Here is a 24279-nt window from a genome sequence, read left to right as displayed (position 1 = left end):
CCCTCTTGCCTGAGTTGTTTCATTATGGGCAAGAGGGCTCTTCTTCTTTCCTGTATTACTTGTGGGAATTGGTCGTTTAGTCCGAATGAAGTGCCTTTCAGTTCTTTTCCTTTGCTTTTGATGAGTTCTTTGTGTTTGAAGTGTTCGAACTTGGCGATAATTGGAGGAGGTTTTTTATTGTCTTTGGAAGTGAGACGGTGTACACAGTGGAAGGTAATCTTGTCAACTGTTTCTGGCGGTAGTTTGAGAGATGACTGCAAGAATTCTTTAACTGCTTTCTCTGGGTCGTCGGGTGTATCTTTAGAAGTTGGCAGGGGAATTCCGGAAAAAATGAGGTTATCGCGCATGCTGCGGCACTGGAGGTCTAGGATTGTTTCTTTCATGATCCGATTTTCGCTGGTGAGTTGATTAACATGGTCGGATAAGTTTGTGATATTTCCTTTGAGTTCCATAGACCTATTCTTAAAAAAAATATTGTGAAGCCAAATCAGTGTTAAGTTATCCACCAAAAATATTTTTCTTTAACTGTGAAAATGTCAGGCCCTTTTTTTGAATTTGGACTACAAAAGAAGTCACGTGACTTTACCCTTCGACGTTACTCATGGTAGCATGGTTTGTTTATTAGCCTGGTTAGCATTGACACTAACTGCTGCCAGCTCTTCATGTGAGTAGGAGGCGCACAACACAAGTTATCCTGTTATAAAGGTAATCACTACGCGGTTTACATCGCGGTCCGTTATTACAAAAATAATATATTATGTTAAGCCAGTCAAGCAAATTGCCTTTTTGATCAGAGAGATGAAGCGCCCAAACCGGTGACGTCACATGCAACTGTTCGTTATTGTAACATGGTGATAACAAACTACAGTTGCATAAAAACATAAATAAAACTAAATAAATAAATACAACAACAAAAACATGTTTTAATAAAAAAAAACCTCAAAAAAAAAAATCAGCTGATCGTAAAAATAAGGTATGACCACTAGAAGCAATAGAGGTACCCCAGTGCAAAGCATATGGAAGACATTAAATTAAGTTCCCAATGTGCACCGAGATATATTTTTTCTAAAAAAAAAATCCCATCCACTCCGCTAAACTATAGGAACACAACCAGTAGGTGGCGATGATAATAACAGCAGTCACTGTGTGTGAAACGATCGCTTCGGACGTCGCTGGTCACATGATTATCACAAAACTAATTAATTGGTTCATGTCTTCCATGCACTCCTCGAAGCAGCCAGGGGCTCCACGGGTAATCACTATTCCACAAACCAGTGAACTCAGTCTAGGAAAGCCTGCTCTTGAGGCTTCAAAGATGTTGAGATACCTGTCATGTTTATCAACACAGACATGGACGCTGCTCCTGTTGTTCCTGGGACTGTTCTTGGTGTAAGTTGATACATTCTTAAACCGTAACTCTTGCCAAAATGCAACCTAGGGTGTTTCTGTGAATGTAGGCCTACCCCAGTCAAACTTTCGTTTAAAAGCATAGCAGAGGATGTATGGGAGAATTTCCACTCTCGGAAAACGTCCGGTGTTAGGGGCGTCGCCAGCCGATTTTGCCGGGGCTTCAGCCCCGAATGTTTTGAGTGTAGCCCCGAATGTATTTTGCAAAGTTGACTAACAAATATAAAACCATTATTCGGATCGTGCATTGAAACTGTGAGATGAGATGGGCCTATTTATCAAATATAAAAGCAGGACACGGGTTTCCTCTCACTCTCCTTCATGCAGCAGATCTAACTTGAACGTTACCTTACACATAATTTGGAAAGTAGGCGAGAACGCGAGAGAGAGAGACAGACACACAGTCAGTCATTTAGGCCACAAGTTCAGGCACTCGCCTACAGTTTGGAGCTGGCCAAACAGTGCTGACTTGCCTTTGTAGAATCGAATTAGTGAGTAACCATATGATGCATCTTGCTATAAATGTCAAGATAGCAACATGTCATTTTAATTGTCAAAATTGAGGTTAGAATCGGTGAGGGTATTTTCCAGAATTCAGGCCTATTCAGGCCCGGAGTGGGTAATCGGGAGAATTCCCGATGGGCCGCTTCACTTTTGGGCCGGTCGAGGGAAAAATATTGACATTTGTCACGTTAATCTATCTTCTCTTAAAGTTGCCTACACACGTTCGCATTCTATGCCTAACACCGCAGCCTCTGCATGGGTTGTTCTCCCCTCCCAAGAAAAGTTAACTGGTTGGGTCCATATAGCCCGTCTTTCCTAAAAAGTTTTCTCAGATAGCCTACCAGGCGGGCCGGCCCTACCGTAGTGATAAGCGTCAGGGAGGATGGATGGTAGAAAGACGCCAAGAGGGACTGAAAAGGCCAGGAAAAAAAGACGAAAAGTATTGGAAGAAAATGCTGCCAAATGTGCCAAACTTCCAATACATGAGGCTACATGATCAACGTATATGTCTTGTTTGCTCAGAAGTGACTGTAGAAAAGGAGCAAATCACCAAACAACAACATGATAGCTGACTCATGCAGAAAAAAAAACATGTAAACAATACAGTAGTTCAATACATAGACATAATATACATAGACGCCGCATTGGCTGCTGGAAACAAGAAATGCGGCCGCCATCTTGGACCGGTCATACTCCTCATTGCGTTGCAGCAGAAAACACAAGATGACAGCACTGTGCAGCATGTTCCTGCTCAAATCGGCGGACCATACTCGGGGGATTTACTTTTCACAAGTAAGATTTAACATTACCGTACTATTGGTTGTATTTTGTATTTTCGAACAATGTGGCCTGTATCATAGCTACATGTATGACCTTTGCAGCAAAAAAAACCGCGTGAAAATCTGTTCGGTATTCAGTGAGATATGATTAATTAAGTGTGCTGACAGCTCATTGCACCGGCCAAACAGATTACACTGAGTGGAGTGGATGACCGGTCCAAGATGGCGGCTCCAAATCTCGTCAGCGCTAGTAGGGAGCAGCGGTCGATGCGGTGTCTATGTATATTATGTCTATGGTTCAATATGCCTCTTAGTGGAATTGTGGGATACATTTCAAATGCTTTATTTCTTCCTTCCTGTTTTTGTTAACTTATCAACCTATCCTTGTGGAATAGTGGAATATTGGTAGCCTATAATAAAAACTACAGGATAAGAGCTGAAATGTTGCCTTATTTATCCAATTTTCTACCACCACTAAAAAAGTGGGCCGGTCTTGGCCCTGAAACTCCCGGGCTGAAAAGTGGCCCCACTCCGGCCTTGGACCTATTTCTGTCCACAGGGTGTAATTCTATTAAAAACACATTACATCTAATAATGTTTAGCATCACTAATTAGTATAAAGGAAAAACAAGTCTAGACTTTTTAATGGTTGCTCCTACTCATAATTTAGACACATTTTATTGGTGTTTTATATACAATATCTGTGTTTTGGTGTTGTCCGCAACCAGAGTTTTCACATGTTGTGCCATATCTCAAACATTATTTATCAAAAATTAATTTAAAAAATCATGCATATGAATTAAATGTTATCTGAACTAATGAACTGCATGCACACATTATGCATATGCATTTCCTACTTTATTTTGTTTAATGTATACTTGTCCTATAGTTTAGCTGTCATTACCAATACACTCTACATAAAGGCACTTTGCTACTGTTTTTTCATCAAAAAAGAAATATGATTTTTTTTTTCATAAAGCCAATTCAACTTGGGTTTCTAAATTATAAATATTTAATGGCAATAGATTATGATCATTACCACAACAAATGTCATTACCAGAACTGCAATGTCATCACCAACACCATGCATATTTTTGCCAATAGATTATGTATAAATTGCAATAAATTACATTAATTTGATATTTTGACAATATTGGACAGTCTAAATTGCCACTGGATTAAAATGATATGATATATGGCATTCATTTCAAATAAATTAAGTTCCAAGCCAGGGTCGAGTGAAAAAATAAAAAAAATAAGATACTTAAACGATTATAATTCATGTTGTAAGTACAATTCAACAATTCTAATAAGTTCAAGATAAAATAGACTTCATGTGAAACCATAATTGATCATTGATTGATCATGTCATCTTTAAAATGTACATATTAGATGATGTGATGGTAATGACATTTACCTGAAAAATGACAAAAAATCATAAATTCCCTTATGGTCTCAACCAAGCTCACAAGGGTACTCCTATCAAAATGACTGATAATTTGAAGCTTACCAATTAGTCAAATTATGAATTTTATTTTTCAAAATTTCAGTAACCCAAATAGGCCCGAAATCTGAGAAATACCCGGATATTGAAAATGACCAGGAAGAGTAGGCAAAATGGGAATTATGAGAACCGTTTAGACTCTATGGGCTAAGCCCCGAATGTTTTCAACAGCTGAAGACGCATGTGTGTTACCAGATATATGGTTTCTGAGATTCTGAGTTCCCAGGGCGGAGTTTAGCGTGAATATTTATGAACGGAGGATGTCGTGCGCACGTGCCCAGACGCCAATTGCTAAAGCGTTCTTTAAAACTAAAAATGATGCCAGAGAAAGTAGGATGGTGCATTTGTAACGGATGCCAGCTAGCGTAGCTGTGCTTGTGGAACGTTGGTAAACCTCACTCCCCGACGCCTCAAGAGTGCTGCTGGCATGCGAGCCAGTAGCCTGGGCTATTGGCTCAATTGTTAGCGCTCTCGCCTCCCGATCCGAGGTGCTGCTGTTCGCGGGTTCGCGTGTGCAGGGCTGAATCACGCAGGTTTAACACAACGCAGGTTACACATTCATGGCATCTGGGAATGACAAGGACCTCCCCCGTGATCTCTTTGTTGTTCCCACAGCAAGTGTTCATGTGCTTTGCCATCGGAATGTGTGACAAACAGCATGGATACCACAACAAAGGTTAAAACATACGCTCTCTAACACTAAATAAACAACTGTTTGCTTAAAATATAGGCCTAGTGTAAGAGGCTTGTGAAAGAAAGATATGCAGCTTTCAACTGAAAAAAATGGCAAATTCCCAAGTTCACATTAAAACTGTTGGACATGAAAGGCCACACGAACTACAACGTGACGACAAAAGTGATGACGAGCCCCTAACTGGGCGAGTCTGACAACGTCTACACGAAACCGCTGGCTGAATTTTCTCTTACCGCTTTCACACCTTTAACGATACCGGTAAAGAAAAAACTTGCATGCACACACAGAGGTGAAAGTGGCTAAATGCTGTAGTGATATGCCAGACCAGTCGATGGTGCCGGGCCGTGCAGAGGCTTCACGTTTAATTCACGTAAAACGCGTAGAAGAAAACATTGTTGAAACAGTTTGTTAAGCAGTCGCATGAAATAAGGAGACTACAGACAGTTCGGTTTTCAATTCAACTGTTAAACTAATAAAGTTCATTTTCAAGGTATGTGACTGCTATGTGAAATTTCAAATGCTTACGCATTGCATTAGGTCTGAGCACCACTGGTGAAAACATGCAGTATGCAAGCTATGTTTAACTAAGTTAAGCTAACGGTGTGCTTCTAACTTAGCCACAAAAGGCTGATAGGCTACACTGTGCACATAAATCATGACAGGGGAAAGAAAAAACATGACTTGATATATATGTAACCTGCGTTGTGTTGAACCTGCGCGATTCAGCCCTGCACACGCCGGACTCGAACCTGCGAACAGCAGCACCTCGGATCGGGGGCGAGCGTGCTAACAATTACAGTAGCCCAGGCTACTGGCTCGCATGCCAGCAGCAATCTTGAGGCGTCAGGGAGTGAGGTTTACCAACGTTCCACAAGCATAGCTAAGCTAGCTGGCATCCGTTACATATACTTATAATTGTTTATGGATAATACAACGGGAAAAACACGTTTTTTTGACAGTCTATGAAAAAAATAGTCACATTAGGTAGAACCTTTTTATTATTATTCGTAATTAACATTTATTTATTAAATAATCGCTTGTGCCTGACTGTCCACGTGATCTACCAGAGTCAGCTGGGAGGAGCTCGAAAAGATGAGCCTGGACACACCAGCTGATGTGACTCACAGCAGATATCGCGGCTATGGTTTAAATTTCCTTCCTATTCATTAACATTAGCATAATGACTGACAAAATAAATTACTATGATGTTTAATAAACGACAAAATGACTTAACTCCCTCTCCCCAGTTTCCGACCTCTGACTCACATGACGTGATGTGAATGATGCGGAATGATGACATTTTCACTGGGGAAAAGGTTTTTCTGGTGCCCATTAACGCTAGGGAAGACCACAGCTTTTTAACACATTTTTGGATGCTGTCTTGGGTTATTAATGGAAAATATGACTATTTCGTGTTCAAGTAAGTTTAGATGCAATTTGGCGTCAATGTTGTGATCTTGTGTAGCAGCCAGCCAGCTAGTCAAGCAAAACGTTTTGTCAGACTAAATCAGTAGGTCGCTTACCATTAAGGATATTGGCTATTTTACTCCTCAGTAGGCCTTGATGGTAGTCCTAGCCTAGGCTACTTATGTTTTTATCATTTTGATTGTAGTCTAGCCTCTGTGCATCTGTAGTGACATGTTAGCCCAGGCAGCAACATAGCCTAGGGAGATCTGGACAGAGCAAACCAGTTGAACCACTTCTACAACAGGTTTGACTGCCCTGCTCCAACTCCAATGGCAGTGGTCTGTCCACCACCCCCTACTGACTCAAACACTGCTCTTGCTTGCTTGCCTGCCCAACCTACACCTCTCCCCTCACTCCCAGTGCAACACTCACCTCCACCATCACAGGCTATCGCACCCATCCCCCCACATGGTGACCATGAACAGTGCGGTAACAATGGCTTCAGTCAACAGCCGCCGCCGGCTAACTTTTGCTGCGTTGATGGCAAAGCCGGCAATTTTAATGAAACATGTCATGATTTATGTGCACAAGGTATCAGCCTTTTGTGGGTTAGAAGCACACCGTTAGCTTAACTTAGTTAAACATTACTACAACACTAGCTTACTACAACCTATGACTAACGCATGTTCTCCAGTGTAACTCTATACCCGACCTAATGCAAAACGTAAAAACATTTCAGATTCCACATAGCAGTCAACTTTATTAGTTTAACAGTTGAATTGAAAACCGAATTGTCTGTAGGCTAGTCTCCTTATTTCATGCGACTGCTTTAACACACTGCTTTAACAATAATGTTTTGTTTACTACTCGAAATAAATGTGAAGTCTCTGCAAGGCCGTCACGGCGCCATCGACTGGTCTGGCATATCCACTACAGCACTTTTAGCCGCTTTCACCTCTGTGTGTGCGCGCAAGTTTTTTTCTTTACCGGTATCGTGAAAATCGGTGTGAAAGCGGTAAGAGAAAAAATACACCCGTTGGTTTCGTGTAGACGTAGCCTCACTCTCCTCAAACACCCAGGACAGCGTCCGTGCAGAGGATCCAGGAGTGCCTGTCATTTGTAGATAGCCTAGAAATCTAGACGCGCCCCTAGCGGGCTAGTCTAGCAACTCTCCGTTGGCTTGTGAGCTCCAGAAATCGAAACTTAATCAGGCCAATGAAATCGTGTATAGAGTCGTTAGGTGGGCTTAACATAATGATTGATGGCAGAGTTGCAACGGTTTGGCTTGAATTCCCTGCTACTTGAAAACAAATAAGATGGATGTTGCTGCTGGCGAACAGTGTGACGCGAGTTAAGCTTTTATTACGTTGGCAAACGTTTGAACTAGCCAACTAGCTCCGCTGGTTGGAAACGCATGGGACTCATAGCGCTGCCGCTGTCCTATTGCGTGCAGAGGGAATTTGAAAGACAACTGATTATCCCGCCCCTCTGACTGAGCACTGCGAACGGTGAGTGCCCAGACCCTACATTTTAATGTGGGTCTGGCTCGTCAGGCTAATTTGTAGAGATGGAAATCGCTGAATTCGAGGAAAATCAGCTGATGGACAGTGACTCTCAAATTAAGCCCACTTTACCTGCTTTCTCAACCCAACTGTCCTCACCAGCTACACCCCGGCCCCAGCCTTCCTCTGCAGACAAGCCAACTATCGCAGCGGAAACTACCTCATCTGCTCACCTTGCCGACACCTACTGCAGAAACCACTAAACCCTTGCCAACTCCCACTACTCCCTCGACTGAGACTACCTCACCTTCTAAACATCAGCCAACCACAAAAACAGCCATACAGTACACATGGATTTAAATGGACGGTTCCTTGACCCCATAAAACTGTTTCTCACCCACAGAGTGGCAACATTTTGGTGCCCACCACAGAATCTGCTCTCCAAAAAATCTGCCCCTCCACTCTTTCGTACCCACAAAACATCATAATTCATATGGGTACAAACAACCTGAGATCAAGAGAAAGATAGTGGCCGAGTCCATAAAAATTGTGGCAGAGAAGGCCCATGAAGAATTCCCGACAGCAAACATCATCATCTCATCACTCCTCCACAGAACTTCCCCAAAGACTTGATCAATAAGATCAACCAAGATGATTGCCCATCATCCATCTCTGTGTGAGGATCATTCCCCACCCCGCAACAGACAACAGAAACCCAACTCCAATGGAGTTCGGCCCACTCATCGGCAGACCAATGAGCCCAACGTAGCGAAACTCATCCCAGCAGACCTTCGATCAAACCCGCCCCGACCACTGGGGCCCAACACCAAGGCTAGCAGTACACAGCCCAGCCGGGCTCAACCCAGGAGCACACAACCCTGCAGCCCAACAACAACAACATAGGACCCAGCCAAGCTGAATTATGCCCTCACCCAAGGGCCATCCACACCACCAGCGCATATGAGGACAACATTATGCTGAACTATGCCCTCACCCAAGGACCATCCACACCACCAGCGCATTTGAGGACAACATTATGCTGAACTATGTCCTCACCCAAGGGCCATCCACACCACCTGCGCATATGAGGACCACACTATGCTGAACTATGCCCTCACCCAAGGGCCATCCACACCACCTGCGCATGTGAGGACAACACTCTGCTAAACAGCTGCCACTGCTGTGGAGTCCCACAGCAACATCTAACCTACTCAGACATTCTCAAAGTCCAAGGTAAAAACCACCCTGTCTGTACAAACATTGGAGAGGTAAGACAACTTCTTCGTCTCATCTTCAGGAAATTGAGCTAAACGGTAAAAAGGGAAAGTGGAAAAAAATGTACATTATATTATATGTTCAAATGTATATGTTAAAGAAGCCTTATGCAGGTCTGGTTATTCCTTCGCTGTTTCTGGGTTTTCGCCTGATTTGGGCTCGCATTTTTCCCGACATAGCTCCCCCTGCAGCTTCGATAGCAAGTGACTGCTACGCTAAACCCCCACTAGCTAGCGAGCTAGCCATCAATAAACCAAGCTAAACACATAGGGCTCACAATAAAACGGTCGAGCAAACACATTGTTTAAGAGACTATCAAATCACATTACAAAAACGAAGTTCACCCAAGGGTAGGCTACTTACAATTTCAACAACAAAAAAGCCAAGTCGGAGTCCGTTTTGCAGTCTTCTTAGAAACTACAATCTGACTACATTTTCATGTATTTCCGCCGAGTTACATCCGGATGTGTTTGGACCGCGACCGACTGCGACCAGAAAGTTGCATATTCGTTTTTTCCGCAGAGAAGCACTAGGAGGAGACGAAGCACCCACCAAACGACCCAAAAAGTGTTGTAGAACCATCAGAACGACTCTCAACCTGCATAATTAAGGTCATTTTTGCTAAAATTGTTGCATAGGGCCTCTTTAAGAATGCGGAGCTAAAATGTCACTTTACCAAATGTTCACTTCTTGTAGCCTACATATCTCCCCCTTTCTCTTAAACATTTCTTTAGACTACTCTGCAACCAAACAAATGGACACATGGTTAAATCTTTTTCCATAAGCTCCTGGCACATTCAAGGGCTTTATTCATTAGCATTTGGAGAAAAGAGTCTTAATCCTGACTTTTTGCTTAACATCAAAACCTGTGATATTGTTTTTCTTTTGGAAACTTGGTGTAAAACAGATATAGATACACACTGTCCCTCAGACTACAAACAAAATTATTCTACCATCCTTAAAAAAAAAAAAAAAACATCAAACACTTGACAGATTCAGAGGGTGTTATAATTTGGTTTAGGGAATACTTATCACCTTTTTATCCATTGTAAAAAGAGATCTCGCTCACGTATCGTTAAGGTTAAATAATGGGTCAAGTCAAGAAGGTGACCTGTACATTTGTACAATCTACACCCCACCCACAGAGTCACCATACTGTGAAGATGAGTTTTTTTTTTTTTTTTTTTTTTTTTTTTTTAGCAAACTGACAACAGAATGCAGCCATTTTCAGGCTCAGAGGAATGTGCTGCTCTGTGGTGATTTCAAAGCCAGAACCGATGAAATGAAATAGTTCAAAGTAAGTGCAAAAGAAAGCATTTATTTCATCACCGAACTAGGAAATCACAGCAAACCCAAGACAACCCCTACTCTGTCACCAACAAATATGGTAAGGAGTTAGTGCATCTTTGTTGAGGCCTAGGCCTGTATTTCCTGAATGGTGGATGAAATGGGACTCATTAGGTTGGTTCACATGCTGCTCAGCTCTTGGGTCTAGTGTAGTTGACTATGCAATTACTAGAGGTGGAAAAAGTACTAAAATAATGTACTCAAGTAAAAGTACCAATACGTTGATGAAATATTACTCAAGTACAAGTTAAAATACCGATCTGAAAATGTTTAAAAAAAAAAAACTTTCTTTTAGTAAACTCTGTGTATACAAACAATGTTCTCAATGCTCGAGTTCATGTGTAGAGACACTGATGATACTTCTATCAAAGTTTCATGTTGTGTCGAGCCTTCTTAGTGTTTTAAAAATAGCGATTTTAACGATCCTACATCAAAATGGCAGTGCCCCTACTATTATACCATTCAAAAGGCCATTTGACTCGAAAACGACAACACGGACAAGCTTAAAGGGACACCAGGCAAGCCTGATGCTTTTTCTCTACGAAACTCCCCCTCGCTCCGTCTGAAGCTCATTTCCTTTTCTTTGAGTCTTCCGTCAAGGGTTTTCGCTGCTTCTTCACTGGCTCTGCCATTATACACACGTTTGCAACAATCTCTAGCGTTTCGTTAGCCTTCCTCTGTGCTGTAAACTGATCCTGCTTCGGTCGGCGGGTAGGATACACCGAACTTGCAAGTGGGATATTCTTCCTACAGGCAGTAGGGGCGGGCGAGAGAGCCTTCATTCGCCCCGTAATGAGTCATTTAACCATATACCGACTTACGAAGATGATTAATTAACACGAAAACGTTGCCTGGTGTCCCTTTAAAAGTGGCGCCTCAGACGTAATTGTACTTTTTGACTCGGTACTTTCACAAAAAGACCCTAGGATGCATTGTGGCAAGAGTTACGCTTTAAGATCTTTGTATTGATCATAGAAATGCAACCCCAAAAGCTATCCAACATTAGAACAAACTGGGAAAGAAGTGGTGATGTGTTTTTGTCATAGGTATGGATACTGGCCTTATGGAATCTTCAAGAAGTTGGGAGTCCCTGGTCCAAAACCAGTGCTGTTTTTTGGGAATATGCTCAACTACGCAAAGGTTGGTCTGGTTTCTGTATTGACCCTAAATGTGACCTCTCAGGTTAGATGCAGACCTACTGTGAAGTGAAAAAGGCAGTGTGGAATTTTACAGAACCCCTATGGGGGCTAACTGAAAAGAAAAAAAAAATAATAATGGAAAATATATACATGTATGTATATCTCTCTCATCCTGTGTCATTCCACTTTATTACACATAATTCTACTTATGGACTTTAATGTTTTAGATTTTTTTATACGGGTGGGTTATCTGAGTTAATACTAATATCTGGTTAAAATTTCATGCAAATAGCCTCATTGGAAATATACTTACTGAAAAAAATGTTGGTGTTCAATACTTATTTTCCCTGCTATATATATATATATATATATATATATAAAGTGTTTGTTTATTTATTTATTTATTTATTTATATATATATATATATATATATATATATATATATATATATATATATATATATATATATATATATATATATATATGTGTTTATTTATATATATATATATATATATATATATATATATATTTTTTTTTAATATAACTTAGCACAAAAAGTAAGGAAATTTGTTTTTGGTAGATCATTTTTCTGTGGTAACAATGCTTTTTGACAATAAATCTTATACTGTTGGAAAGCCTGTTTAGTTCCCTTTCAAATGGTGCCCCATTTGTAATGAACATGCAATTGTGGGATGTGAATTTTCCTTTGGGGATCAATAAAGTATCTATCTATCTATCTCTATCTGAGCAGCAGCGCTGAGTATGTGGATTGCGCCCATGAAAAACTCTTCTCTGCCAATGCCAAACAGCTTATTCTGCCATTGACTCGTTTGGTTGATTGGATGATTGCAGTTTAAGGAAACAAGACATATTATTCATTTCACAAACTGGAGCCTCAGTAGTGTGTGGAAGAACCATACACAGGCACAACAGCCTGGCACCTCCTTCTCATGCTGGTCACACACTGCTGTGGGATGGCATCCCATCCCATACATAACGTTCCTCCACATGTTCAGGTTCCAGTGCACGTGTTGTCGACACCAGCACAAATGGGCCTGACTGTGAAGGGCAGTCATGGCAGGACTCCTGGCAGCCCTATGAGACCGGAGATTATGCTTCAGCATTACACACCCTCCAGACCTCTCAGGTCTCCGGAGGAAAAACCTGTTAGTAAAACCTGCTGTTAGAACTAAACATGATGAAGCAGCTTTTAGCTGCTATATGGCTCAGCTTTGGAACCAACTTTTGGATGACATTAAAAAGGCCCCAAGTGTAGCCAGTTTTAAATCTAGACCTAAGACCAAACTGTTCTCAGATGCTTTCTGCTAACTGCACCGAGTTATCATTTCTGAATCTGTCTTGAAAATTATTCTACCTTGTGTCTTTTATTTTGTCTTTTTAATCATTCTCTATTTTTCAATGATTTTACCTTGTGTGTTTTATGTTTTCTTTTTATTATGATCTTTACCTTCTGAACTATTCTTTGACTATATTGCCCTTCTATGCTTTTATTTTAGGGCTGTCAATCGATTAAAAAATGTAATCAGATTAATTACATACTCTGTGATTAATTAATCTAAATTAATCACATATATAATGTTTGCTGTGAAATTATTTTATATATTTAAATTCAAATCATTGAATAATCAGCATTAGTGACATTAAAGTTCAAAAACTCTTTTATTATTATTTTCACTGTTCAAATAATGGCCATAATAATCTGATATGACCTAATATGCTGAGGAAATAAATTCACAAGTGCTTTGGGAAGAAGTTTTTTTTTTTACATAGAAGGCATTTCAGGCCACAGATATAACCTAGGGGACACAATGAAAATAAATGAACACTCCCCTCAATGTCAACACTATTTTTTTGCATTGATGTGCGTCTTTAGAGTTGACGAACTCCGGTGATATGCAAATACCTTGCTGCAGACATTGAAAATAAAGAGAACTTTATTTTAACCAACACTTTATTTTTATTAACACCATCAGGCTGTTTTTTAAAAGTAAATGTTCCAGTCAATGATCCAGGCAGCACATTTTGTTCTCTCTCCTTCATTTTACAGTCTAAAACGGCTCGGGGTCAAAGGTCATACGGAATCGATTAATCTGCACTCATTTTTTTTAATCAGTTATATTTTTCTCAAATGAATTAATCAAAATTAATCAGTTATTTTGACAGCCCTAGTTATTATTGTTTGGTTTTGTTTATGTAAAGCACATTGAATGACCTCTGTGTATGTGCTACTGTATATAAATAAACTTGACTTGACTTGCGTGCAATCTGTTCCGGATTGTCGGCCATATCGTACTGCAAATCTGTAGAAGACAGATTTGGCCTTCAGTTTGGAGATGGTACTAGGGCTCACTCCAAATAATGCCGCAACTTGGTTTTGCGGAACACCTGGCAGCACCTGGGGGTATGCAATGGCAGAGAAGATTTGGCAAATTTTTCATGGGCACAACCCACATACTCAGCTCTGCTGCTCATCCCACAAATGCATGTTCCAGAGAGAGAGAGAGAGAGAGAGAGACATTTGTTCACCAGTGTTCTCTTACTTTAGGGATTCCAACATTTTGACTTGGAATGTTTTCAGAAGTATGGCAAGATCTGGGGGTAAGGAATTCATTAATCATACAGTACACAAGACACACCCAGCTGTCCCAGTAAGAATAATAAAAGTGTTTTAAGTTATAACTTATGAACCGACATACTGTATAGTAATTAAAATGTGTCAAGTAGTTTGATCCACTGGTGTTTTTCTTTCACCTGACATCAATCTAGTTAACCAATGTGCAAAATAAACAGCGGGCATTAATTTGAAGACTGACCCAATTAGAAATGAATGGCCAGTGGTAGAGTTGTTGAGCACAGTTACACCTGCTCTTGTCTTATCGCATTAACGTCCACATGGCTTTATGAAGTTCAAAGTTCAAGGACGTCAGGTCACCTTGTAATTATGACTTCAGTTCACATGGAATGTGAAGTTGAACAAAATGACCATGGTCTGTGGCCTACTTTTGTTATGTTTTTCCAGTTCTAACATGTCTAATTCGCAGTAACAGCTCCAGTGAAATGCTTACTTTGTAAACTTTATAAACTTTATAAATTCTCTTTTTGTAAACCAGGGGGTAGGAATAGAGTCAATGCATAATAACTCAGTAATACAGTACATACAATACAATAATACGTGTAATCAATGTCTTGTAGGTGTATTAAATATAATTTTGAAAGTTGTGTGCCGTCTCTAGAATTTTTGAGGGTCGGCAGGTTATGTTCTGCATCATGGACACAGAGTTGATCAAAAGTATCCTGGTCAAGGAGTGCTACTCATATTTCACCAACAGACGGGTACAGCTGAAAACACATCTCATATGCACACAATATCTTATGCACTTATGCAAAAATAAGTAAACAAAGGACATTTTAGTTTTAATGCAAGTATTGAATAAAGTGGGTCTAAATCTGAGTGTGCTTTGTTACAGAATTTCGGCCTCAATGGGGAGCTGTATGACGCTGTGTCCATAGCCGAGGATGAAGACTGGAGAAGGATCCGTAGTGTACTGTCTCCATTTTTCACCAGTGGCCGTCTGAAGGAGGTGTGTATCTCCTTCTTATCAGACACACACACACACACACACACACACACACACACACACACACACACACACACACACACACACACACACACACACACACACACACACACACACACACACACACACACAGTCTTCCTGTGCAACCTGGACAGCCTATGTATGATAGAAAGATGAGGGCAATCTCATCATCTGATGACTTTTTACATCTGTATGCCACTTAATGAGTTGTCATTTATGTAACTGATGTGCTGTCTAAGTGGAAAAAAAACAACAACAAAAATTCTGCATGATCTCATCCATTTTTTTAATAGCCATGGTTCTGCAGTTTCCACACTTTTTTGGTTGCACTGAAATTGTCTCTAAATAGTTTTGAAATTATAGAGCACACAACATAATAAACAGTAACTGAAAAGCGTTTCATATGACCAGCATTACATAGAACAATGTATGTATTGTACAATGAACATTGTACATGAATCTGATGGTGAATAAATACATTCACATATACATTCATGCATACATACATACATACATGCATGCATACATACATACATACATACATACATACATACACACACACACACACACACACACATAAATACATACATACATACATACATACATACAGCATCAGGCAACAAAATCCTGTCTGTTTTTGCTGCATCAGATGTTTGGGATCATGAAGACCCACTCACACAACCTGGTGAACAGCATGAAGAAGGATGCAGACCTGGGCAGGCCATCTGACACTAAAGAGTGAGCGCTTCTGTGAACTATCAGGGTGGAAAACATAGTCCCAGAATACAAAACAAAATCTTCCAGATTATTATCAGGCGAAGATTCTGTTGGAAGTCCTCACATTATTTATGAAATACCATTTAGCTTGTAACAGACTATACCAATATGTATTTTGAGGGGTCTATTTCATATTTAAGGATATACCACCACCACTGCAAATATCTAACTATATACCACCACCACTGCATAGTTTTGTCAGATCTACCGGTATATAATATATAGTTCCAGAGGAGAAGGACTGGTGAGCGAGAAAGAGACATGGAGGAAATGATGGAAAAAGAAACACATAGAGAAAGACAAATTAGGAGGAGATGGAGGAGAGAGAAGAGTATGAGAGCAAAGCCTCTTCTGTTTCCAGGTACTTTGGCGCTTACAGCATGGACGTGGTGACCAGCACTGCTTTCAGCGTGGACATCGACTCCCTCAACAACCCCAAAGACCCCTTTGTCACCAACATCAAGAAAATGTTGAAGTTTGACCATTTGTTTCCAGTCATGCTGATTATTGGTAATGTAGTGCCACATACAGTGTTAGTAGCATGCAAATGGATGACAAGTGTGTATATGTGAAAAGGAATATGACTGTTAAGTGAGTTTATGGACCCTTTCAACAAGGTAAACAAAAACAATATTTGGGCCCCAATCTACTTCCTCTGCATTAAGATAACATATGGAATGTTAAAAAGGAAGTCTTGTGGGCCCAACTATGATGCTGATAATGGAACTCTCTTGAAAGGGTCCATACATAATGAAATTATATTTTAAAACCGATTTTCTTCATGTAGACTTAATTTTGCCCCCTTCTCTGTCTCTCTGCTTCAAACTACCTTCAGCTTTCTTCCCCTTCATGGCGCCCATCTTAGAGAAAATTAATATTTCCTTCTTCCCCGCGTCTGTGACGGACTACTTCTATGCTGCACTGCAGACCATTAAGTCTCAGAGGGAAGCCAACTCTCACCAGGTCAGTAATAAATGGATCCTGGTAGTCTGTAGCTGTAGCACATGGATTATTTGTGTGTGTGTGTGTGTGCGTGTGTGTGTGTGTCAATAAAGAATGGATCCTGGTAGTCTGTAGCTGTAGCACATGGATTATTTGTGTGTGTGTGTGTGTGCGTGTGTGTGTGTGTCAATAAAGAATGGATCCTGGTAGCCTGTGTAGCTGTAGCACATGTTTGTGGGTGTGTGCCATGGCAAAGATATGACACCTCTTTGCAAATATTCATGTCCCACAAAATGTCCTACGGGACATAAATAATAAAACATTTGAGGCCGTCAGGAAATGGCTAGGACTGAACTCTCATTCCACCAGGGACATACCGTAATCTTCCTCACATCTGGGGGTCCCAAATGTGGAATAGACTTATTCCACCACAAGACTAACACACCACATCAGCATGCTCAACAACGACAATGCTGCTAGCCAGAGAGCTAGCCAGAGCTTCCCACCTATTGGACCTCAGGAAGAGAAAGGTCCCTCTGTCCACAGGCAACCAAGACAGCTTCCTAGGCTTCAGGAGGAAAAGCAATGATAAACTGAACATACCATACTGAGCCGCAGGTTTCAAGTTCGCTCAGACTGGCCGGACCTAAATGACCTCTGCAACAGAATGGCAGTTAAATTACAGTGGACACAAAGCAACTCACACACTGCACCAGAGGTATCTGACGCAGTGGTCACAAACCCATCTGTTACTGTGAAGGCTACGGTCCGTCACAATGAGACACAACACACACTACAGAGCACAACAGCAAGCAGATTCTTACTGAACATAAAACAGATGGACACAAAACAACTCTGGACTGGACTAAGAATGCAGGGAAAGTTGGCATGTCTTTACTTTGCTGACCACTTCTCATTCTATGTACAGAAATACTGCAATAGGGTAGGACATTCCTTTTTTCACTGTTAAGGCCAGACTACAGGTGCTACCAACCAGATACAACCTAGCATTATGGTACCCTGAAAATCACTTTCCACACTGTATAATGCATTCAAACTCTGATCACCTTGAATCAGTTGCTCATATAGTAAATGGTTGTAATATGTACAAAGGACTATACACAGCACGTCATGACCGTATTGTTGATCTCATTGCCAGTTCTGTTCAAGACATTTTTCCAAAAAATATGCCTTGATAAAATATGTACAAACACTCACGCCTAATACCATATGGGTTCAGCAGCTCCGATGATGTGTTTTGTAACATCCCTAACACCCCTGATGTTGTGTTCATAGATACAGATATAAAGGAGGTGCTAATCCTTGAAATAGGTTGTGTTTATGATCTGTATATGGACATAGCCTTTTTTGTAAAAATGACTAAATACCAACCCCTCCTTGCAAAGATTAGTGACCTAGACTATGCATGTAAGTTTGTGGCATTGATATTTGGCAGCCTAGGACATGAGTGTCAGTGGACTAAGACTGGCAGGGCTATCAAAAGGAAAGTCTTTACAGCTGGCAAATTTCTGCTCCATATCAGCTGTGATGGGCAGCCTTGCTGTGCGGCATAAGCGATGCTTTATGGACCCTTGAATGTCAAAGCTGTGTCATCTCTGAGAATATTTGAATCCTTTCTGTACGAACTTCTATTGGCGGATTCAAATAAAGAAATCAAATGTGTGTGTGCTCATATGCCAGAGCCAACAGGATGCTTTTTAGCTCCCTCCACCAAAAAAACCCCACACATTTAGAATAATAAGATGGGCAACAATAACAACAGTCAAAATGATTAAAGACAGTAATAATAAGAATACTAATAGTCTCCATAACAACAATAACAATAAGCCTACCATCCTACTACTACAGATTTCACACAGTCCCTTTCCATTGTCATATTCTCTGACGATTCCATGTGGCCCACCCCCACTGGGCAAATCCAAGTCTCCCATCATTATTGTACTCATCCACATTCCTGCTCTATTATTCCATCTTCCTGAAGGTAAAGTTCATCATTGAACCTGCATATCTTCTCATGTTTGCAGAATCGAGTGGACTTATTACAACTGATGGTGGACTCCCAGGCTCCTCAGAAAGAAAATGGAGCCGGAGATAGCGCTCACAAAGGTATTTCTGACATGTCAGCACATAGACAGCACTTATAAACATGAAAGAAGTATAAGATTATATAGCCAGTGGCTAATTTCCATCTTTAGTCCTTTGGGCAGGTTGACGGTCCCTAATAAATAATAATACTTTCAGTACATCAAAACAATTGCAAACAAACAATCAATGTACAAATCACGCAGTTATGACAGCAGTTTTGATTTTCCAGTAACCATGTTTTTAGGTGTTCGGTAAATGAGGTAAGGTTTGACAGTTCACATTTTGCACTTGGTATTGTATTCCAGGTTTAAGCCTAGAAATCTAGACGCACCCTAGCGGCAGCAAATTAATTTGCTCAGCCTGTAAGTGTAGTAGCAAACCATAGGGATTTCTATTGGCTGACGCCGTGGACGTCATCTAATCACAGCGCTCTATTTTGTTAGAGAGTCTTAAGGCGAGCTTAACAGGATGACGACAGTCCTGCGACGGTGAACAACAAGGAAGGTGGCTATGGCGAACGAAGAGCGGTTGTTTGAATCGGCGTTGGCGTCAACTTTGGAGGAGTTGGACTTGTGCTTTTCTTTGAAAGTTGAGCAACACAATGCACTTAAGTCATTCCTTTCGAAGAAGGATGTATTTGCCGTTTTGCCGACCGGATACGGATATGGTCGTAGCGCTGGCCTATTGCATGCCTAGGCAGTTTGAAAGACAATTCTCTGCCCGCCCCTTGGATTAAGCGAGGTGAATGGGTCGATTCCAGACTATACATTTCAATGATATAGGATGGCCCGCCAGGCTAGGTTTGAGAGCCTGACGACATTAAAATGTAGGGTATGGGGACTCACCATTCGCAGTGCTCAGTCCGAGGGGCGGGATAATCGGTTGTCTTTCAAATTCCCTCTGCACGCAATAGGATAGCGCTACAACTCATGAGTCCCATGCGTTTTCCCACCAGCGGAGCTAGTTGGCTAGTTCAAACTTTTGCCAACTTAAAAAAAGCTTAAAGGACAATTCAGTTGCACGACGTTGCACTGGAGCAACGCGAGCTGAACTGTCACGTGACTGTTTTAGCATTAGCATGAATACGTATCCCAGAGAACGGACAAACTCGGTATACATGTGTTATTAACCTGTAGTTAAGTTTTCGAGTATATACATGTGTTATTAAACTCTAGTTAAATTAAATTTGCTGCCGCTAGGGTGCGTCTAGATTTCTAGGCTAGGTTTGAGATGCTCTATAAGAGAATACAGTTTGTCCAAAGGCACTTCCCTAAATGTAAAAGAAATAAAAAAAATACTCCCCACATCTTCTATGACTACAGACATGTTTAATCTCTGTTATCCAAGTGCTTACAGTTAATTTATTTTCAAGAACCTTTGAGCAGGTCTAAAATGTGTAACTTGCAAAAATTTGAACCGGCGATTGAACAACGGATTAAACTTAACACACACAGCTAACTCCTTATTATTTATAGCATCCTGTCAGTCAATTTATGAGCGTTGTCCCTATCAACCAAATAAATAAATAAAAAGGTTGTCAGTTTGATCTTATTTATTAAATAAAACTGTTGCATATGGGTGCACAGCTGTTACTCAGCTCACTACAATCTGCTGTATGTCTTTCATCTAGGACTGAGTGATCACGAGATTCTGTCTCAAGCGATGATCTTTATCTTTGGCGCCTACGAGACCAGCAGTTCCACTATGAATTTCCTGTTCTACAATTTGGCCACAAACCCAGATACCCTGAAGAAGCTCCACGATGAGATTGATGAAGTCTTCCCAGACAAGGTCACCTTTCTGTTTATGGGCCTGGGAGATATTATATTTCTATACCATTTTAAAATATTTCACAATGGTGGAATCATTTGTAATTGATTGAAAACAGGTTACTAGGCTTAATAGGGGTTATTTTGCATTTCAGTTGATGTAGTTGTGGTCAGGTCAGGATCACAACTAATTACAATTACCTGTGTATGCGGGGTGGGTATCACAGGTGCGTAATAAAACAGCGAAGGAATAACCAGACCTGCATAGGGCTTCTTCAACACAGGGCATCTTAACACACAAAACAAAATTTGATCATTTTCATAACAATTTGAGTGTTTTATTTAACTTAAGAACACCCATGTGTATTCCCAGTCAAAAATGACTGGCTATTAGAAATTAATGGGTGAGAAAATGTTCAGTGTATAACAGCGTTTCTTTTTTTTTTCAGACCAAGAACCACTTAACCAATAACAAAAAAAAAATCACGGACCACCTAAATAAAAAAAAACAGTAGACATTTTTGTAATTTTTTCACCCATCCACATTCTGGCAAAAGAAATTGACAGAAAAGGCACTATTTCTTGAACCACCAGAAATGTTATTTATATGCTCAAGTGTCCCTGTGGCTTAGCATATATAGGAAAAACCACATGGTGTTTAAAAACAAGAATTTCAGAGCACAGGAGCAGTATTCGCACTAATGATCAAAAGCTTTACATTTCAACACATTCAGTCATAACCCACTTTGGCACTGAACAGGTGATATCAATAACATTCTTTTAAAAAGAGAAGCATATTACATTTTTATTCTTAACACATTATCACCTAGGGTTCTTAACTTAGACTTTGACCTTTAAGCCTTTTTTGTAGTTCTGTCTGACCTGAACGTCATCCCTTTTTCCTCTATTGAAATAATTTAGTTTTTTTTTGTGTTGTTTTCAGTCTGCTTTTGTTTGTTTGTTTATATGTCTGTGGGGGGTGATTGTATGTGTTTTTGATGTGTTGTTTTCTGTTGGGACTATGTTTGTGGGTAGGACCTAGTTTTCTATCTAAATGTGTGTCAATTGGTTTGTATGTAGTTTAGATGTGTGTCAGATGGGAATTGGGTTAGCAAGGTGGTTCGATCTTCCAATTGTTGAACCAGCTGATGATCAGATAAGCCTACCTGTGCTTTCTTTTACTGTTGCTTGTGCACACTTGTTTGAAGAGCCTGAAGTCTGAAGAAGACCCTCACGTGTCGAAACGTTGCTATAATAAAGTTGCCTGGGAGCTTCCACAATAGTCTGCAGGTCTCTATCCTCCTTCAAACTGCTGACACCTTGTGTTCTGGGGTTTAGCCCTGGTTACATAGTATTTGTGTGTGTGTATTTGTGTGTCTGTGTGTGTATGTGTGTGTGTGGAATATGACAAACGTTTTGGTCGGATTGTGAGAACCGCTCCCATCTCTGTCCAGGCTGAAGTCCAGTATGAAGCCCTGATGCAGATGGAGTATCTGGACTGTGTGATAAATGAGTCGTTGCGTCTGTACCCACCTGTTCCTCGAATTGATAGAGTCTGCAAGAAGACCGTGGACGTCGGCGGTGTCATCATCCCTAAGGGTGCCATTGTCATGGTGCCCACCTACGCTCTTCACAGAGACCCGGAAATCTGGACCGACCCCGAGACCTTCAACCCAGAGAGGTGAGGGAGAGAGAGAGCTCAATTATTGAATTGACTTGTCTAAAAAGAGATTATAGAGGGTAATAGAATTCTTAATTAATATTTTCAGTTCACTTAAACTTTTAACAGTATCTGGGGAAAACCTGCATTTTGGAAAATGTTTTCCCAATATTTGTTTTTTCTTCACATGTATTTTGCCACTGTCTCATGTCTCTCCCTCATGCAGGTTCAGTAAGGAGAACAAGGAGAGCATTGACCAGTACACCTACATGCCGTTCGGACTCGGCCCCAGGAACTGCATCGGGATGCGCTTCGCTCTCATCAGCATGAAGTTGGCCATCGTGGAGCTGCTGCAGAGATTCACCATCAGCACCTGTGCCGAGACCGAGGTGAGAGAGGAACACCTGCCTCTGTACACACACCTGTCTTCTTAACCATGTACAGACATCTGGTCATTCCCTTGTCCCCAGAACATCTTGTGTTGCCAATGGTAATTCCACCTGAAGTTACTTACTGTAAAGGAAAGATCCGGAGTTGAAACAACCTATCATCATCTATTCATGGTTTAAACTTTTGTTTGGGTCCATAATTACATTAATTGAAGGAGTTTTGAACTTGGCCGTTGTTTGCATTAGCAACAAAATGGTTTATAGCCTGTAACAGTGGGCATGGAGTCTCTCCATGGCGGGTCTCTGAATGAGGGCATCAATCTGAAATAACAAATAAATGATTTCTCCCAATCTTCCCCGTTAGATACCAATGGAGTTGGGCATCACAGGCTTTTTGGGACCCAAGAGACCCATCAAGTTGCAACTGTCTCATCGGTCAGCTGGAGCACAACTGACTCCCCAAGGCTGAGTGTCCACAAACGCTGAATCCCAGTATATGATCCACACATACAGAAAATATTGATTTAATTACAGTGCATGAAAATGCACTGTTCTGTTATCCGAAGTCTTCTTCTTCTTTTTATTATTACTTTGTTATCTGAAGTCTTCTTCTTCTTCTTCTTATTCTCCTAACCAAAATTTCTGCGTCTAATTCAGCTTCAACCGTTTAACGTAGACACTTCGTTCAAACTTTGTAATGTAGGTCTTGAAAAGGACACTTGAGCAATTTCTTATTCATTTTTGTAAATATATACTTTTTGAGATATTAAAAATCTTTACACTTAACCCCCCTATTTTGAGTTTTTGCTCAAAATTGCACACTGCCTACTAACAATGGCCCGGTTTTACATACTTTGACTTATATTCAAGTGCTTGACCTCTTTTGAAAGCAGAGGCTTAGTAGATTATTTTGTTACCAATAGATTGACTGTGTGATGAATTGTCAGAGAGTTGCAAAGTGTAGAATGATAGTTTCTTTTTAGGCGGTTTTGTACATCTCTGGAAATGACCACATTCTGCCCTCTTGGTCATTTATTTTGTCTTGGAAACACAACTAAGGGCCACTACCAGGTCTTGTGAATCAGTATCTCAAAGTAGATCATATAGAATGAAATATGAGAACTTTAGACCATTATTGCCAAGATATGCTCGTGCGTTTTGTAAAATGCCCTATGGAAACTCCCCATAGGACTTTTGGCTACCCAAAATGCATACTGACAATAAAATGCTTACTGTGTGGCAACCTCTTGGTGTAGATGCATAGTCCTGGTCTCAAATGAAAAGTAACACTTTGAGGTTTCTTGTAGATTATTTGGAATGTACATCAGGGGTTCTGATATAGAATGACTACACAAAATATGGAATGATTACACAAAAGTCTCTATTTTTGTATTTTCTTTGTTGGTTCAATGGGTGTGTATAAGATGGACTATACGTCTGCACAACTAATATTGGATA

The 24279-nt window shown here is 40.6% G+C and overlaps 1 protein-coding gene across 1 annotated transcript; it reads left to right on the top strand.

The window, feature by feature from the left end:
* The first annotated feature begins 1212 nt into the window (after positions 1-1212).
* LOC121718288 (cytochrome P450 3A30-like) lies at positions 1213-23429 on the top strand. Its single transcript, XM_042103240.1, has 13 exons — positions 1213-1389; positions 11466-11559; positions 14125-14177; positions 14813-14912; positions 15047-15160; positions 15828-15916; positions 16317-16465; positions 16791-16918; positions 18943-19024; positions 20634-20794; positions 22227-22453; positions 22659-22821; positions 23186-23429. The coding sequence occupies exons 1-13, from the start codon at positions 1220-1222 to the stop codon at positions 23288-23290; spliced, it is 1635 nt and encodes a 544-aa protein (XP_041959174.1). The 5' UTR covers positions 1213-1219; the 3' UTR covers positions 23291-23429.
* The last annotated feature ends 850 nt before the right edge of the window (positions 23430-24279 follow it).

Source organism: Alosa sapidissima, chromosome 9 (assembly GCF_018492685.1).
Source record: "Alosa sapidissima isolate fAloSap1 chromosome 9, fAloSap1.pri, whole genome shotgun sequence".
Lineage (NCBI taxonomy): Eukaryota > Metazoa > Chordata > Actinopteri > Clupeiformes > Clupeidae > Alosa > Alosa sapidissima.
Note: the sequence above shows the minus strand (reverse complement) of the source record. Positions and strands in the feature narration are given on the sequence as shown.